Source organism: Argopecten irradians, chromosome 16, assembly GCF_041381155.1.
Source record: "Argopecten irradians isolate NY chromosome 16, Ai_NY, whole genome shotgun sequence".
NCBI lineage: Eukaryota > Metazoa > Mollusca > Bivalvia > Pectinida > Pectinidae > Argopecten > Argopecten irradians.
In genome coordinates this window covers 11608839-11629198 of record NC_091149.1, presented here as the reverse complement: position 1 = coordinate 11629198, position 20360 = coordinate 11608839, and the positions used below count along the sequence as shown (strand labels likewise).

Sequence of the window (20360 nt, the reverse complement as noted above, 5' to 3'; positions counted from 1 at the left end):
AGAAATGATTGATCCGGAATGGTGCTCGACTTTAAAACGCGAAACAGATTAAAGTTATATATGCCGTGATTCTCATATTCGTGAATCAAGAAAAGCTTAAAAAATGAGAATAACATTACTTATGGTGCATGTACGAAGAAGATCTTGAGAACATCAAGTATTGGGAGCTACTAGAACAGTAATAAGCCGTGATACAGTCTACCGGATGTAGTTTCAGTATCCAACCTAAACTGCTTTAAAAATAGTCTGGGTAGTAATTGGGAAAACCAGGAAATACTATTGAATTATAAGGCTATGATAGCCGAAATATGAACTTTTAAACCACTTTAACTATGAGTCCAGTGTAGAGAATTCTATATTCTTTTCCGTTCTATCAAGTTGAATACCCTTGGCTTTCGAAGTTTGAAATACATGTGAAACTTACAAACCAAGGAAGAAAATGTACCCAAGTTATACAGTTAACATTAAGTATACGACAGCTTTATAAATTTATCATTGTTATGATAAGGAGCGATAGAAACTGTTACATGTACAAACCTTTTGAGGTGATTTTTCGTCTGGTACGATAACTTCGACTTCTTAGCTAGTTCTGTTACGTATGTTAAAATATGCTGACAATTTATCTCTAAGCAAACTCTCGAAAATGCTACTAAGGAGTTAGAGAAGGTCAATAACTTGATAAACCTATTTACATACTGATGCCTGTAATTACAAGGTTTACATATTTCTTTATTTTAAATATATTTGTAAAAATGCATGTGTAGCAAAATTTTTTGGAGGGCAGTGTAAATTGTTCATTGAAGAGTTGTCGTGGCCGAAGTCAATAGAAAATGACTGCTAATCGCTGTAGTTATAGAGACTAAAGTGACACGTTGATTTATTGTCGCTCTTATATACCAAACAAAGGTTTTCTTCAGAACCTGTCAGACAAGAAAACACCCCCTCCTCTACTTCTGTACTTTAATGTACAAACTGGTCTTTGTTTGGTACTGACCTCTGACCTCTGATCTACTGACCTACTAATCAATCTGTAGATGTCATGTTTAACATAGAGACAAGCTAATCAGATCGCTAATCGATGATTTAATCTTTGTAATTTCCAAGAATACGTGTATTTTGACGATATGTTGTGGTTTTAAAAAACATTTCCATTGTACATGTCTATAGTAGGAACATGTAGAATTCAATGATTGGCTGAATAAATCGTAACTTATATAATATTATAGTCATTGGCAAAAATGTGCTTCCTTAAAATTTGAATTTCCCCTTTATGTCAAGGTAATTATTTCTTTTATCTGCAAAAATAGCCACTTATATACAGTATCAATAATATCTCTACTTCTAACAGTCTTGATGAGCAAATCAAAAATGAAATCTAGATCTAAAGTATAAGCTGTGAGACATTCCTCTCTTGAAAGCCGACATTGACAGTTTACAATTACGCCACATCGTAACCTTTCTGTGATGAAATATTGGCGGTGTTGTTAGTTAAACTAAAGGTCACTTATAGTAAAACTGCTAATCATTGGGATCAAATACTAGTACGTGACATGGAATGTTTCTTAAAACAAACTTGAAACCAAACTTATGAACAATTCCTTCCTGTTTGTAGATTGTTGATCAAATATTATTTATTTGACCTTATGAATAGAAATCGGCGCCATATTTTATCTCAAATTAGGGCGCGCACCTGTAACTTTGATCAAATATAACAAAGTCATTCTAACAAAGTATAAATATATAGGGCATCTATCTGTCAAAATGCCATTTTAGGGTGTTGTGGTCAGATGAAACTGGGAGCAGCATGATTAAACTTTTCAAAATCTAACCCTAGAATACGCAATAGTAAAATGTGATTTATTACCAATAACAAAAACTGGGTAATTATAAATTTGATATGAATCTACCTCATATCAAATAGGATTGATTTTACCTCCTGAATGGAAATCGGCGCCATTACAAGATTAGGTTTAATCAGAACACGCACCTGGTGTTGATATCAGATGTATAGATAAAGGAAACAAATACTCTCATTATCAGCTGACTGTGGACAACTTATCAGTTATGTAAAACTTTCCAACAGCCGATATAAAACATATTTCTGTAAAATCAACAGTAGAAAAAGTCATTTTTGTGTTGACTTCGATGTTGAACACCACACACCGCTACCACATCATGAAAGGAGAAAGTGACATTCTTGTTTTTCAAGACCTAATTAGCAGTCGTTAGAATGGATGAGAACATAATGTCATTTTTTAGGCAAATTTTATAGAAGCAATATAATACCTTGGAATGAGTATACGCGTTTGTTTGGTGAATTTAAGGCCAACGCATTGGCAGAAATTATCCTTTCTACGATACGATCTACATGTAGTATATATTGTGTTTATATAATATGAGGGGAGAGATCAGTATTTGTTAATTAAAGCTATATATCCTTATCATATTGACAAACTAATTGATCCAACAATAACTTGTCCATATACAGATCAAAATGAACAGATACCACCTGCAGTAGCTTACTTATAAAACTGGCATTCCAAGGCAAGAACATTTTCCTACGTAAAGGTTACAGGTATTATGTTTTGCGATATTGAAGAGACAACTCCAGGAAATGACACTAAAAAGAAAGGGTTGGGTGTGTTGCTGTCGTCGGTACAATATTACTTTAATAAGGTAAAACTATATCATAGGAAGAGTTCCTCTATCGCAAGGAGACACTCTAGTTATCACATACGACGATGCAGGGCCGCGATGGGCGATAGCCTTCCATGAGGAACGCTTCCGGTGACCCAAAAGGAGAGGAACGCTTCAAAGTCCGGTGACGAAAAAGGAGAGGAACGCTTCTGGTGACGAACAAGGAGAGGAACGCTTCCGGTGATGAACAAGCTTAAGGAGAGGAACGCTTTCGGTGACGAAAAAGGAGAGGAACGCTTCCGGTGACAAAAAAGGAGAGGAACGCTTCCGGTGATGAAAACTCCATTCTACACCTTTTGTGTCGGTAAAGGAACACTTTCAGTTTTACGTTTTTGTCTTAATACATGTATAAGAATGAAGACAGGCTTCAGGTTATAGACAGGCTTCAGGTTATATATACCTTATCAACACGTATTTCCATTGTTACGTAAGACGTCCCTTTTATATTCTATTCTTAAAGAACGAATGTGTCATTAAAGAGTTTTATTTAAACCCAAAACGACTAAACGAGCCCAAACCCCTTCCCTACCTGTAAGATATTTCAAAGGGACGCTAATTACTTTTTAAGTAATTTACCAAATTTGGAACTGCCGGATTTATTCATACTGTCACGAACTCTCGTGGTCACTCAATTACGACCTGAACCATTAGACTGATTACGTGTGTACAAACACCCATTTCCCGTAATTGACGAGATGGCGCCAAAGTTGATGTTATGGAGACAACAAAAAATAAGGGCGTACTTTTAAGTGAATAGCCGCTCAAAGAAAAAACAGTCTAAATGTGTTCATTGGCCTTCCAAAAGTCATTACGTCTGATATAAATTAATTTCTTCGCATTCAGAATGATTTTGATGCAAAGTTCTTTTTTTACTATTTCATAAGAAATGCAAAGGGATATTTACCGACTTTAGCCTTCCTTTTTCTGACTATTCAAAGGGATATTTACCGACTTTAGCCTTCCTTTTTCTGACTATTCACTTTAACTAAACCGTAATGCGGTCAATGATGAGCATGCGCTATTAATCCATACATGTACATATAGCATAAATCTGCTATTTAGTTATATTAATTAATCACAATCCACAATCTTTGGTTCTATTGAAAACAAACCAGTAAACGACGTCTACAGCACCTGAATGTGGCTTTAGCATCCGTGTGGGGGGGGGGGGGGGGATCCCCTAATGTACTCCAACAACGTTCGAGGTATAGCATGACAAGACACTTTAGAAACATTTCATCAAAATAATGTCCAATAAAAAAATGACTGACCAGTCGCTAATGCAGAAAACAAAATGTTTTAAGTGAGATAATGAGGATGGTAACATTATAAATTATAAACCTACCTTCATCGACCAACTGTTTATCCTCGAGAACCTCTCAGATGGGTATAAATCCGTTTTTGTACTCATATTTTATCCAAAGAACTGACACTGTACACACAAATAAGCATATCGCCCTCTGATTATAAATATCGAAATGTCAAAACTTTTACAATTATCCGCTGAGTTCGGCATTCCTGAGTCTCGCCGCGAGGACTGAAAGGAGAAAAATGATTTCCACATAACGTGATATCTATGATAGGGTGATATCGGAACTCTCGATAACCGTCTCTATCTCTCGGACACTTTGATATAAACTTTAATCACAAATAACCAGGTGATAAAACACATATCAACCGAAGTCTTACGTAGATACGCTATATATAGTATACCAAGTTATCATTACTGTTTAATTTTAATATCTACATCTAATCGACCTATACTTCATCGTATTGAAAATCGTGTCGATGTTGGAAAAGTGTGGCATTAATTTAGTGTAAATGGAATAGAAAACAAAAAATAATGGAGATATGAATATATGATGAACCACAAAATATAAAAAAAATATCAATTTCATTCATATGGCTTTCTTAAACTTTCGAAAAGAAATGAAAGTCAATAAAAGAAATGAGAAAAAAAAGAAAAGATCAAAAGTAATCATGAATGTCGTCGTTAAAATAATTTCATTGAAATCCGAACTTACCAAGTTTTGATATCTATAGCTAAATGTAAAGCATTAATTAATCATGAATGTCTTCATTAAAATAATTTCATTGAAATCCGAACTTACCAAGTTATGTTATCCAGCCGATCGTAGCTGTCATCCTTCTATCTTACGGTGTGATCAGGGTGGACCTACCCGACAACATCACTGTCTATAACAACGTCATAGTGAAGGACACACAGGCCCAATGAGAATTATACATTAACACATGTGCGAACTCTCAAATACTCCCAATTACAATTCACACCGAGTTTCATTCAACACTCTCTACGTATACGTACCCACAGCTCGACGGTAATATATACATAGAGACGTGTATCAGCGATTCCCAATTGTAGGTATATATGGCGAATGTAAATAAATCCCTGACCCGGTGAACTAAATCCCCTTTTATGTGTATACAAAGGTAACACACATGTGCAGGTTAACAAGTGTACGGGGTAACCACCCGCCGTTAGCGGGATGTAACCGGGTGTGCTGTCTGTCTCGGACAAAGTATTTCTGGGAGGTAGTCCATACCTATTGCTCTAAAGACACTTTGTTTATAAGATTTATTGTTGTGTAATCATGTACTGTTGGTCGTTGTTATCACACATATCAAATAGATGAAATGTTGATATATTTTCTTCAAGATAATAAATACCGGTATAAAATTAGCGGTGCCAATGATTGTACTGGTCTGTACAATAAACCTATATCTGTAAGAAGTCTCGTGAAACCGCCTAAGGATAGACCCAAAGGTCCCAGGAGAGCACGCGTCCTCTGTTTCACATTATAAAACTCATATAAACATAAAGGCTGTAACCAGGTTACAACAACATCGACTAAGTATAACGTTAACAATATTTAATGAAAAAAAAAGTTCTATAAACATGTAGTATAAATCACGTTTGTTTCTCAGATATAGAGCGAGGAGTCTTAAAGTGTGAAGAAACTTAGGTACGCAGAGAAAACTCACAAAGTCGGATAGGAGACACTGTGTTTAGGAGATGCAAGAAAAACGCCAAGAACAAAATAAGAATTTTACGGTTATAGAATAGGCTGTAGCGCATGCACCAACTGCGCTCTACATCTCATGAAAAAAGAACCACGTTATGAAGAAACAGCGTTTGTCAAGGAGCGTTTTTCAGACGGGATGTAATTTTTTTGTATCCGATTTGTTGTGAATTATGACAAAGTAAAATTGTAACTGTTTTTTTGCAATGTATCGTCAGTCAAACATGCTATAAAGAATCTTGTGTGTCTACGAGCAAAAGATAGGATACTAATTAGACTAATCTGCTAAACCTGCCTATACTATCATTTTTTTCCCTTATATATTAGAAAAAAAAATGAAAAAAAACACCCTAATAATATAGTCGACTTTAGCTGACTAGAATTAGAAGTCGTCACAGGGACTAATCGTACACTGTAGGAATGCTATTAATGTGTGATGAAAGGGGAGTAACTCAAACATACCTTCAGATTATTGCATGGACTATCCTCGATACTCCAGGGCTTACTATCACTTACAATATATCCACCCCTGGGCTATCTCATAGTAAAACTGATGTTTAGCAGTTTATGAGAAAAAACCAGACCGATCACAGGCCTGCAGAGAGTTTCTTAGATGATTATCAAACAGAGATATCGATGCTCGACTTCAAAGCCACACAGTCAACCAGTGTACCGTTTTTCGATTCTATTCGTGTTAGACATTGCCTTTAGTTTTGCTACGACATATTCCAGCAGTGGATATAACGTCAGTGATAGTAACCACTCTCGAGGATATGCATATAAAGTATTGCTATTGAAGTTATAGATTAATTCCCACATACTTGTGCTCAATTTTCATTATCTGCAAACATATCTTATTTTCGTTTGTATTTTCATAGTTTTCAAGGACTTTAAGTGAGAAGGATTCGTCGCTGTCTCTTTACACTACTAAACACCACGCTAGACACCTATGAACCAGGAATAAAAACCATTTTTCTCAACAAATACTTGTCTTATCGAGTCAAACGAAACACCGATGTAAAGTTAATTAAATTTCACAACGTTTAGGTCTTGCTTTAAGGACGGAAGATTTAGAAGAAATGTCTTAATTTTTCGTTAAAATAAATACAACAGCTCAAGAAATGACAGCACGATTCAGAAAGTAAAACGGTAACCCTCGCACCCGCCAGCTACATCAAAGGCTGCGCCGGCGGATATCAAAGGGAACGTCAACGTCAACGCCAAACGTCACAGTCAGTGCACAAACACAAAAGCTCCCGGGTTGTAGTTGGCCAAAACCCAGTGTGACTTACCCTTCTCATATACGTCCTTGATAGCAAAGTATGGGCACTGGGACGTTTAGATTTAAGTGTCGAACATAAACAATCGGGATTTATGTATTCTAAAATTAAATTAAAAATTAACAAGTACTGATTGTAATGGACACCATTACATAGTCCCCCAAACGCACCCCCAATTGCAACAAATCTGAAAAAAAAGTGTGCACTATATGCGCAAAAATACGGTAATACCAGGCTATTTTCAGAGAAATTGATTTGGCAGTAATCATGACTGTATGGCATCCCTTAAAATTTTAAGTTAAAACCCCCATTTACCAATTTTCAATGAAATGCTGACGAAAATTTGAAAACAGGAAGTTTGCCCAGCGACAATCTTTTAAAATTTTCATCATATTGATAAGCATCCCTTAATACCCCTATATACTAATTTTTATTGAAATCAGAGACCAAAATATAAAAACAGGAAGTGAGCCCAGCGGCCATCTTGGAATACCAAAAATCTTTACGGAAAATGTTTTTATGTTGTTCGCCATCCCTTAAAACCTCCTGTAGACCAAATTTCATGGAGATCGGAGATCGAAATCTTAAGAACAGGAAATAAGCCAGCGGCCATCTTGGAATAGCAAAATCTTTACGAAAACCTTTGCATGTTGTTCGCCATCCCTTAAAACCCCTATATACCAATTTTCATTGAGATAGAAAACCGAAACCTGAAAACAGGAAGTGGGCCAGCAGCCATCTTGGAATACTTAAATCTTTACGAAAATGTTTGCATGTTGTTTGCAATCCCTTAAAACCCCTACATACCAATTTTCTTTGAGATCGGAGACCGAAACCTGAAAACAGGAAGTGGGCCAGCAGCCATCTTGGAATACCAAAAATCTTCACGAAAATGTTTTCATGATGTTCGCCATCACTTAAAACCCCCATAGACCAATTTTCAGCGAGATCGGAGATCGAAACCTGAAAACAGGAAGTTGGCCAGCGGCCATCTTGGAATACCAAAATCTTTACGAAAACCTTTGCATGTTGTTCGCCATCCCTTAAAACCCCTATATACCAATTTTCATTGAGATAGAAGACCGAAACCTGAAAACAGGAAGTGGGCCAGCGGCCATCTTGGAATACTAAAATCTTTACGAAAACCTTTGCATGTTGTTTGCCATCCCTTAAAACCCCTATATACCAATTTTCTTTGAGATCGGAGACCGAAACCTGAAAACAGGAAGTTGGCCAGCAGCCATCTTGGAATACCAAAAATCTTCACGAAAATGTTTTCATGATGTTCGCCATCCCTTAAAACCCCCATAGACCAATTTTCAGCAAGATCGGAGACCGAAACCTGAAAACAGGAAATGGGCCCTGGCGGCCATCTTGGACTTCCGGTTGGGAAAAAAAAACCTTTATGCACAATCCCATACCCTAATGAATATGTATGTGAAGTTTCGTGATAATCGGCCCAGTAGTTTCTGAGAAAAGCTGCGGAAACCCGCGCGGCGGAAGAAACCAGAAGAAATAAGAATAAAAATAAAAATAATAATTACTTACATAATATATACTAATAATAATAAAAATACTGTTAGAGGTATCTTCATGATTCCAACTGTTCCGAAATCAGAATGATTTTTTTTAGTGTTCCAGCAAAATTAATGTATTTTATTTTTCTTACTTTTTGAGAAAATCAACTTTTTATGTCGATGAAAAAAATCCACTTGGAAGGTCTTTATCACTACGGTGTTGATTCCGGTTGAAAACAAGCGTTCTGACGCCCTTCGAATTTGCGAATTCAAACTCAACAAAAGTAGCGGAATAATATCAATAAACCAGATATTTTCAACACTAAATATCGAGATTAATCAGGCATAGAACTCGATACCAGGTAATAAGAATTTCCTGTAACAGTTGCGATATGAAAATATTGCGATGTGAGTAAATAAATGATTAATTTCTTTATTCTGATTACCATTTCTAAATTTGACGATTTGATCCCGAACATTCCAATGACGTCACTTTTTAGTCCTCTATGAGCCCGGGTGATTCGACCTTGCAAGCTGACGTTTTGAAGGATTGAATAAGCACTCATTTGCGGTATTATGGTGACAATTTGCACTCATATACAGCTTAACATAGTTTAAAATAATGGTGTTACTTTATCTTGGAACATTTCATTATTTAAACGTCACTTTGACAAAAAGAAACAGTAGGCATACGTAGGCTACAATGTAAATCTTACAGCGTTTGTGGATACAAGGCTTCGTTTAGTAGATGAATTTCATGAAATATTGCACAAAAAAACATCATTAACATGCTTCTGACACATATAATTAATGAGTTGAATTGAATATGTTTGACATTGTGTGTAAAAAATCTATTTTGGTCTTTCGCCGTCAAAAACCGATGAACCGCGGTACCACTGGGTTGCGAGCAGCTATCGTGATTTTTTCGTGTTTATTTCTTCTTATTCATTAAAAAAAGCGATCTTTGACTATCTCTGAGTCCAAAAGGTTTCGGCTATAGCATTCATTTCTTTATATTTGAGTTGAATGCATCAAATCGGATCTGTTCTCGACATCGACTGTGCATTGTATAACATTAGGCCTACTATACCTGTACCTGCAGTTATCGTGATTTTTTTCATGCAACTTAGTAGAATTTTACGATGCATACGCAGTAGAAAGATATAATCTAAAAAAGATTGTATTGTACAATTTCTCAATGCATAATATAACTTTGATATTCCATGGTATAAAATGAAAACTGTCGTTTTCTCCGTATCAACGTAACACGAGCGTGTGCTTCGTCTCGGCGAAATCTAGCTCATTCCTCTCAGGGGGTGTCTTCAACGACGTTCGAGCATATCAGAAAAAATCAATAAAATAACAAAGATTATCGTATACCAGGTATATTAAAGAACAACAAAAAACTTTGTGATTTGTTATCAATGTGTTATTATCCTTTTTTCACTTTTCTTCATGCTGAAACAACAGCTACATGCACATTACATTTACAATTTTTTATTTTTCCTATAAGGAAATACTCTATCATACAACAATGTTATCTGCTTCTTATAAAAAAAATCACTGTATATAAAAAAGCAGAAATCTGGTTTAGTGTTAACGTGCAGATCTTCTGATCTTTCGATTCTCCACCGGCGGCACAATTTTTTTTCATTTTTTTTTTTATATATCATACAAACATGCCTATTCAAACTATTCACAATATCTGGCGAGGGCTACATGTACATGTAGCTCTATTACTAAAATAAATAATTATATATCTGAGGATTTACATCGGATATATACATGGTCAGTATCTTACAGTAGCTAGGCCAAGGACGTGTCCTTGAATAGGCCTGTTAGTTTTATTTTGGTGTTGACACGGAAAGACGAGATGACTCCTGTCTCCTGGACATTAAAACAAATCATTTATTTCATCTAGGCAAATAATAATTTGAAAATTCCATATACCGCCTGCAAGGAGACGTCCTAGGCCTATCTCTACCCACAATACACTTGATCGTGGTCTTATACATATGTATTATGTAACTTTTCATCGATAATTTGATCCAGATATATCTGTTTTCGACAGTAGTATTTAGAATTATGAATATATGGAAGGAACGTATGTACAAGATAAAAACAACCCATCTCAACTGCTATTCCGGGACCCTTAAATGTAATATTGGTCACCTCAGCCCAAGCACAGGGGCACGCAAATTATTCATTATGTAAAATAATTCCTATGTACGTCATGTCCACATGACTGAAAATTATATATTATGTAAATATCGGTTAGCTTGTAATAATAATAATAATAAGAAACGGAGCAAAAACAATATGTCCCCCCACTTCGTTTGGGGTACATAATTATTTAATTGAGCATCTTTGCAATGTGAAATCAGTCGTTTGGTTTTTGTTTCCAATAAGAAGCACATTTATGTGAGCTACAGCAAATATCACAGCGGTTGAACGACACTGACTGAGCGAGATAGATTGTCGAAGAACGTGACGTGGCTGCAGTCAGGACGTGCAGCGTATTATAATTTTATCTCCAGACCAATTGATGATAATCAAAGTACTGAAAGTACTGTGGCGTTAAACACATTTTTATGAGTTACAGAGTGGGAATGATGTCAGAATTCTTGATAAATATGTCTAGTATTGGTACGACTGCACAAATGAATAAACCACTAAATATCGAAATATAACTCTCCATAAAAAGTTTGGGAAGTAGTGATATCCAAAGATCATACAGACGAAGGAAGGTGACCAAGCCACGGACGAAAGGTAATTTGAAAATACTGAGTATTAAAATACTAGTAATGCATAAGTAGAAACAAAAACTAAACACTATATTTATTTCGTATTGACTTTAATATATATTTGGTATGATATATATATATGTATACGAAAATTCATTTTGAAATAGCCTTTTCATAGTCATAGTTGTATACATGCACATTATGTCTGTGGCCGCAGACAAAATCAGTCTTCACATGCATTGAAGTTTCTTTGGCACATTTTTAGACGAAATACTACATTGAACAAACAACGAAAAAAATGGCAATCGAAAATCGCTTGTCTTAATATTGAGACAGATAGCGACACAACCAATGCAGTTTTGTTTGGCACATAATTTTATGATAATACAAAGGAACAAATAAATTAATTTCATTTATCTCCAAGGAAAAAATGTTATACTCAGTGCGCTTCAAATTGGCACAATAGTTTCAGACAAATTGTTACGATGATAAAAAATGACAAATAAAAGTGAATTATCGCAATCATTCATCTGAATCATTAATAAAAAATAGAGTAAAACTTCTATCAAAATCATCAATATAATTAAAAGGATTCTCATTAAAACTATAGGCTGATTGGGAGTAAATTACTAATTTATATAATAACATAGTTATAATACTGTTTAATACGAGACTATGTACAAAAATGTCCCTCTTAAACAACTGTAGTCCAGTAGAAACATCCAATCGGACAATCCTGATTTCAAAGCTAGCATACATATCATTGAATCTTATTTGCTTCCTAACTGTATCTTTCTATGCTATACATTGTGCTTGGTTTTTATCAAAATATAATATAATTAAGAATCTGTGGTTTCATGCAGATTTTCAAAACTGTTAAAAAAATTACAGATTAAATTTTGAAACAACTGAAAGATATCTTACTTTGTCAAGTTAAAAGGCATCGCTTTTTCGAACAAAAAATCATGGTTGAATCAGTGAAAACTTATGATAGTTTAAGTTTGATTAAGTTATTATCTTAAAGTGTGTAGAAATTAGGTTAGAAATCCATTCCAAACAGATAAAGTGGACTTACCGTAACAAATATCCTCTACATTGAAGGCTTGGCACTATGATCAATTTATTGCAAATACCACATGTTGCCTATATAATGTCATCCAATAATCTCATGCATTCTCCATCATACATATAATTTATAAATACTTTCTTACAAAGATTAAATAATATTCTATATATACATAAAAGAAAACAGATTAAAATATGGAAAGACGATCTGTCTTAACGTTAAAATACTCGTTTTTGCGCAAACAATAGCGCTTTCCGGATTCACATAATGTAACCGCAATGTTGATTTTGCGATTATACACGGCACATAAACGTATCACGTTTCAGCCTGTTGTGCAATTCACAGATGTAATATGGCATTATTTTAACTACATAACAATGAAAAAAAGATGAAAACAAAACTACTGCACCACAATTTGGAAGCAAAATCAATAAAACACATTTTTTATTTGAAAATCTAAAATTGTACCCATTTCATATGAAACTTTATGATAGTTGTCTCAAATCTTATTTGTGTAACCAAACATTGAAAAGGACATCTTCATCCACTCGTTTTTTAAAATCTCATTCGAAATTTTGCATTTTGCTTTAGGTCCTTATATACACAGTATACAAATGTTGAAAATTTAGCGGAAAGCAAATCACTTAAGCTGTCTATATATAGATTATTTACAAATACAGCATTTAGTTTCCGCACGAGAACCGTTATCATCTTGTTTCTCCTCGACTCAGGAGAAGCATCTTTCAAAGGCACAAACCATCATCAGCACACGTGACACGTAAAGCACAAACCGTCATCAGCTCACGTGTTACGTAAGGCACAAACCATCATCAGCTCACGTGATACGTAAGGCACAAACCATCATCAACTCACGTGATACGTAAGACACAAACCATCATCAACTCACGTGACACGTAAGGCACAAACCATCATCAACTCACGTGATACCTAAGGCACAGACCGTCAGAATCATCATGTGATACGTTTCGTAGAAAATGTTTCCCTCTTGTTTGACCACACCAAGTAAATATAACGAAATATTTCCCTATATCCGCGAAAAATGATAACAAAAGTGTTTTCGGACGGACTTATACTGATAATTTGATTACACGACAACCAACTCATGGTTGATGCTGATTACCATAGAACGACCATTATTTACAATAATTCAACATTACTTAATTTACAGTGATAAATAAATAGTTTTAAGCATTCTTATATATGTAGTGATATCATATCTATATGGGAGTTTAACTATATATAAGTACAAATCGATGAGACGTTTAACCAATATTATTTCTACATATACAGTGTATAGTAAAATAAATCGGTTACAAATCTTATATTTTGAAATTGGACTCGCACCAGTGCGACTGCAGGTGATTACAGCCTATAGAACCTGTCTTTAACGACTGTTTGTTATAACACAATGAGACTACAAGAGAGAAAGTCAAACCTGTCTTTAACGACCGCTGGTTAACATATAGTGAGACTTTTAAAATGAATTACTGTACCCAATTAATCCAACAAGCAATGTACAGTTGTACCAAAACATTGTCAGTAAAATATCCTAAAAATAATAACTTGTTGCTATAATCAAATCTATATATACAAATGTATTCAATTTGTGTATTTACCTTATTTGCCAGAAGAAGCCGTGTATATAAATTATTTTAAAGCTTTGATATATATGTAGTTGTACTAGCTATTTTAACAATATTGCATAAGTTAAGTCCAACTTCGTTACCTCGATACTACGAATTCAACATTATTCGAGATAAAAAAGGATTCATCTATATTTATGATTTGACTTGTATTTCCAGGAACAGTTTAGCACTTTGAAAGTCGGCGGAGACACTATCTCTGAGGTCAGGTTCTGAGTGGTAGGACTTCCGCATCACTGTCTCCATAAAGACCATATCGGCTGAGGCGCACCTCCTCAGTGAATTCTCTAGCCTCCTTAATCGATCTGGGTTAGTCTCAAACATAGCCACTAGTTCGTGGAAACTGTGGGGCCGTTCTTGTTCGTCTTGTGAGTTTGTAGAATTCGTACGTCTCTTCTTTTTCCGCAGAACCACTTCTGATTTGAGGCTTTCACAATCATTCAGCGATCCTTTTCGGCTGCCTGACTTGCTGTCTAATATGGAGCGATCTGGACTCGATGATTTCTGTTTACGTTTAGGATGAAGTGGAGGTTTAGAGCCCTGTGACATTTGTGAGCCGTCATCAGACGTAGCTGATGTCCAAGCGAAGTCATCGGTCCTCTCCTCCATACTAGTTTCACGTGTGTAGATCTGAGCCGCCTTCTTTCTCGCTCTAGCTTCGTAACGCTGTTTCACCATTTTCGGAGTCTGGATTTTCCCGGGTAAGTTACTGCTGTTCTGCCGAGAAAACATTCTGTCTCCATCAAATAGTTCACGTAAGTCTGGAGCACTATGAGAATGTGTCAAGGTCCTACGGCGCTCGTCCTCACTGGAGCTGAAAATCTCCATCATCATCGCAATATTCCTTGCAATCTTCTTCTTCTGAGGACCTCTAGCGTCCAGAGAGCTCTCACTGGAGAGCGAATCTTCTCTCATAAGCTCCATTTTCCTAGACTTGACGAGATCCTTTTTCGGTTCAACGCTTGGAGTATCCGTCTGTGTCTCAATTGTCTTAGTTTCAATGCTTCTTTTAAACATTTCCGCGGGCATAGATTTCCTGTGCATCATATGTCGCTTCCCCCTTCGCGGTACCATCTTGACTTCCTCAAAACTGTGATCACTAGAGTCATCAGACACGTCCTCCAATACGGACTTGAATACTTCATCCAGGTTGACGTCGGCGATGTCATCACCGAGTCCCTGTTCTTCGGTACTTGTTTGTACTGACGATGTATGCATTGGGTTATTATGCCACGCAGGCTGAGGAGGGCTAGTTCTAATAAGGGCAGAGGAAGTTGGAGGCTTTGACTTAGGCTTCATGTTGCTTTTACCACTTTTCTTTCCATTCCCATTGATACCAACAAGAACCGAGAAAGGGCCTGATGATGTTGTGAATACCTCTGATTTCTGAATGTCTCTACATCTATTTGGGATACCAACTTCTTTTGCAGTCAACCCTTCGATTGCTTTGTTGAAACTTGCGCTTTGCCCTCCCGACATTTTCCCCGAATCGCGATATTCCTGAAGGAATGATTCGATGGTGGCCTCTATTTCCTGCGCGTGTGATTGCGGGTCTGTTTGCGTAGGAGTGGATGGCTCACCTAATTCCTGATCAGTTTCACGATCCACCTCAGCCAACAGATTTTGAAATGCCTGGGTAATATCCTCGAATTCTCTTTGAGTTTCGCGTTCAACCTCCGCTATAGACTCCTCAGAATAATTAGCCATGAAATCCGAATCGGATTTGTTCCGTTTTTTTATCTGTGGTCGATACTCAACATGGGTACTGGACTGACGTGGTATCGTGTTGCCTTTCGTCTCAGTGGTGACAGTAGTGGTAACGGATCGAGGCTGCTCAACATTCAAATTCTTATATATCTTGTCAAGCTCTGACAATGCTTCTTGAAGTTTGGTTTTTCTAGAGTGGTATTCACTTGTTAGTTGAACTCTAGGCTGATGAACCACTGCTGGTTCGACAGATGGAGCAAAGTTTCTCAGAGCACTTAAAATCGAGTCAAGTCTGTTCTCATCACTACATTCAATCCTGCTCCGAATAAGACTCAACCGGTGTTCTACATCTCTGGCCAAGTTTTTCAAATCCTCCACTGTTTGTAGAACCTGTTTTTCCGCGTCATTGCTTGATCGTCTTTGTGTTGCTACAGGTTTAGGAGTAACAGTTGTACTTCCAGATGTGACTCCTTTAAGAGAACTTCCGCTATCAGAGAGTTCGGCCAACCCGGTGTCCAGTAACTTTTCCTTTAAGATCATTGGATCAAGTTGGTAGTTACCGTTGATAATGAAAGGGTCCGCTGAATATTCAGGAATGAAGTGCATGGCTTGTGCGCCAGGCTGTTGCTGCTGTTGGGACACACTGACAGTAACTGGTTGCGCCTGTTGTTGCTTGGCGACACCTAATTGATTCTGTAATTCAGTCAGTCGCTGTGTTTGATGTGTAGGAACACTGTGAGCGATGCTCTGGACTCCCGCAGCCATTGGTTGCTGGTTATGAATAACTGTTCGCGCCATACTACTCGCAACAGGCTGGTAACCAGGTATGTTTGCAATGGGAGATTGTTGAACTGGTTGTATAACTGGTGATCGTAAGGGAGAAAAGAACGGCGACTCTTTCTCCACGGGAGCGGATCTGGTTGTTCCATAAGTTGAAGCAGGCTTACGTTTAAGTGACGATCGAATGTCCTCCAGCACTTCGTCTAAAGCTGCCACACTGCTCTTTATGACTGGGGCAGCCCCAAGCTTCAGTGGTTGTATCTCAGGCGTGCTGAATGACTTTGCTCGTGTTGGTGGTACGGATAAACTACTGGGCGACTGACAAAATATAGTTGTACTATTCGTGCTTACTACCTGTGCATAAGAAGTACATAACATCTCTTCGTCAGGGTTTTGCTTGATATAAGCGATAGATTCTACAGGCCGCGACACTTCAGATTCGTCAATAACCTGTCCAGACTTCATAAGTTGGTCAAAGCTGGTCATTTCTTCTATCTGCTTCCAGAAGGGATCCTCCGAGAATGGGATGGTTTGTAGGGTTCTAGCTTTGACTCGCTCTATACTTACAAGTCCTTTGGAACTTTCAAGGTGCGGTGACCATACCTCTTTCTCTTTAACATTATCTGATAAATTCGGAGTAATGTTCTTTAGATCACTAGGTCGTTTAGTTTCCTGACGACCCACTCTAGTTACAGTCTTCTCTTCCAGCATTTGGTTATCAGGTACCACTTGTTCTACAGGGTATGCGAATTGTTTCCTATGAACGATAGGTGTTCTTGTAGCGGAAAGTGCTTCTTCGTAAGTATCAGTTCCTTCATTTCCACTTGCATCAGAATCAAAGCGCTTTCTCAAATCCTTTACACTGTCTTGCTTCAACTCCTGAAGCTCTGACAATTCCTCCTCATATTTGGAAAGTCGTGCTTGCTTCTGCTCTTCAGAAAAGGACTTGTTCCTACGCGGTGGCCATGCTTTGTTGAATGTAACTGCTGTTTCCGATTTTTCAAGCTGTTCTTCAGATATTGCTCGTCTTGCCCTCTTCGACTCCTCCCTTTGAGAATTTGATTTCCGTGTGGCGCACGTATTACTTTTGAAAGGATATGGACTTTGGGAATATGTGACGTCACTCGCTTGAGTTACTACAGCGCCACCTGGCTCCTTTACTAAACGGAACACACGATGAGAATTAGTTTCTGTTGATATAACTTTTGGGTCTACAGAGGTGTATTCTTGCGGCTGGTACGGATATGATTGTTGGTGTTGCGTTTGCTGTTGAATATTTTGCTGTTGTTTTGATTGCTCATACTGCTGCTGAAGTTGCTGTTCGTATTGAAGTTTCTGTTGTCGCTGCTGCTGTGCCTGTTGTTCTTGCAGTTGCTTCTGTCGTTGCTGTTGCATTTGCTGCAGAAACTGAGGTTTGGGATTTGGGGCTGGCGCTATATGTGATGTAGATTTGGTCACGGTTACTGTAACTGACGACACGGCTCTACTAGGAGGTGTTTGCATCTTCTTTGGCAAAGATGCAGACTTCTCCTGAATATGGTCGAGTTCTTGCATCATCATAGCTTGTTGAAGCCATGCATCCGAGATACCACCTTCCGATTCTAAAATCGTTGAGAGTGACAAAGGGGTCTTGGAATCATCAGTAGGTTTTTTCTTGTTCATGACCTTCTCCCATTTTTTAACCCTTTCCGAGACTTCTATGTCGTATTCCACGTCTGAGAACATTCCTTGTTCTATAACAGGTAAGGAAAGATTTTTTATTGAATTTTGATTTTCTTCACAATTATCGTACTGTGTTAAGGCTGATGATGAATTAGCATGTCGCATATACACTTGTTGTTGAGGGTTGAGATACTGAGGTGCATAACCAATTGGAAACTCTGCCGAATTTAACTGACTATCTGACTTTGAAAGATCTTCCATTTCCGTAAGCTCGTTAGGTCGGCGCTGAAGATAAGGGCTATGTGCCGCGGACTGGTAGCGGCGTTCAACCTTTGGCACAGTGTTCTGGAATACATGAGTGTACATACTACGAGAAGGAGATGGCGATGTAGACCCAGAGGGCGTGTTTGATAAAGCGTCATACTGACTTAGACTAGAACAACTTCCGCTGCCATCACTAGCAACGGGAGGCTTGACAGACCGTATGACAGGGCGAGGGGAACTGGTTGCGGAAGGAATCTGAAGCCTCAATTTCATTTCATTTTGAAATGATGAACTTGGAACAGCTGACCGTGGCAAATTTTCTAAAGGATGAGACGCAGGTTTGCTGGATTCATCGGAACCCAATGTTTTTGTAGCCTCTTTAAAAGTTTGTTGGTTCTGTACTGAAGAAGATTGAGGCATCTGCAAGCGTCCACTTTCTATTTCACTCTCCAAATACTGAATATTTGATTCAATAAGTTCGTCCAAAGAATCGTCGTCACTGTTCGATTTCCTTTTATTATCCACCCTGTCGATTGCTTTCTTTAGAACCATTGGTCGACTGGAATTAAGCTCCGTGAAACTTCTCTCTGTGTCACTCCCCACTTTCCCTTTAACACGCTCAATGTGTTGTGGATTGTTAGAACTAAACTGATTAATAGTCGTTGAGTAACGAGTCACTCCTTCTTGTGGCAAATTTCGATGTCGTTTACCACTTGTATCACCTGATCCGTAAGATTCACTTCGCTGAAGGGAAACCTTTGGAATTTCATCACTTTTCTGAATCACGTTTCCACCGAAGAAGTCACTATCTTGTTTCGGTATTTTCTTGTATCCCTGTCTTTGATTGACACGGCCTTGTCCATCACGCCCAGAATGCACGTAACCATGGTAACTTTCCTTAACATTGATATTACTGTTGTTCCGTGACACATCAAGTTGGGTATTAGCACGGTTATTTTCAATTTCCATTTTTCGTAAATTTTCAAAGTTCAAATTTGTTTGTCCTGGTCCGATCGGTCTCAAGGTGATTTGTTCAGACGAAGATGATCCATTCTCTGCAGCCTCCTGTGGTATTCTCTGTAAGACTGGAGCACTGATCTGAAATAATAGATACAAGAAATAAACGACACTGAATTCAATAGCTATCCTTACAATATTTCAATAACCACTAAAACTTCTGTCTCTGTGGAGATATTTTTTATGTAAAGCCTAAAGTTAAAATTTTTCTTGCAGGTTGTTAGTCTTAATCTAACATCAAACTTTGCCATACGTTTAAGATCATCTTTCTATAACTAGCGAAATTTGTTAAACATGACTTAGAGACCAAATGTTTACAGCCAAACCTGTCTCAGAGACCACCTGCCTATAACTAGTAAAACCTGCTTTAGAGAACACCTGTCAATAACTACAGTCAAACATGTCTTTAAGACCATCTGTCTATACCTACAGTCAAACCTGCCTAAGAGACCACCTGTCTATAACTACTGTCAAACCTGCCTTAGAGACCACCTGTCTATAACTACAGTCAAACCTGTCTTAGAGACCACCTGTCTATAACTACAGTCAAACCTGTCTTAGAGACCACCTGTCTATAACTACAGTCAAACCTGTCTTAGAGACCACCTGTCTATAACTACAGTCAAACCTGTCTTAGAGACCACCTGTCTATAACTACAGTCAAACCTGTCTTAGAGACCACCTGTCTATAACTACAGTCAAACCTGCCTTAGAGACCACCTGTCTATAACTACAGTCAAACCTGCCTTAGAGACCACCTGTCTATAACTACAGTCAAACCTGCCTTAGAGACCACCTGTCTATAACTACAGTCAAACCTGTCTTAGAGACCACCTGTCTATAACTACAGTCAAACCTGCCTTAGAGACCACCTGTCTATAACTACAGTCAAACCTGCCTTAGAGACCACCTGTCTATAAC

General features: G+C 37.5%; 2 protein-coding genes across 3 annotated transcripts in view; both read right to left on the bottom strand.

Annotated features, from left to right (window-relative positions):
• The window catches only part of LOC138310960 (serine-rich adhesin for platelets-like), a 159080-nt gene extending 154140 nt beyond the window's left edge, over nucleotides 1-4940 (bottom strand). The window contains exons 1-2 of the mRNA XM_069252328.1: nucleotides 4809-4940; nucleotides 4043-4234 (exon numbers count right to left, since the gene is read on the bottom strand). Of these exons, the coding sequence (XP_069108429.1) occupies nucleotides 4043-4108 (66 nt within the window). The 5' untranslated portion in view covers nucleotides 4109-4234; nucleotides 4809-4940. The remainder of the gene's footprint in view (nucleotides 1-4042; nucleotides 4235-4808) is intronic.
• Nucleotides 4941-11653: 6713 nt separating this feature from the next.
• LOC138311200 (uro-adherence factor A-like) overlaps nucleotides 11654-20360 on the bottom strand; it is a 58610-nt gene continuing 49903 nt past the window's right edge. For both annotated transcript variants that reach the window (XM_069252682.1, XM_069252681.1), the window contains exon 3: nucleotides 11654-19520. In XM_069252682.1, the coding sequence (XP_069108783.1) occupies nucleotides 14145-19520 (5376 nt within the window). In that variant the 3' untranslated portion in view covers nucleotides 11654-14144. The remainder of the gene's footprint in view (nucleotides 19521-20360) is intronic.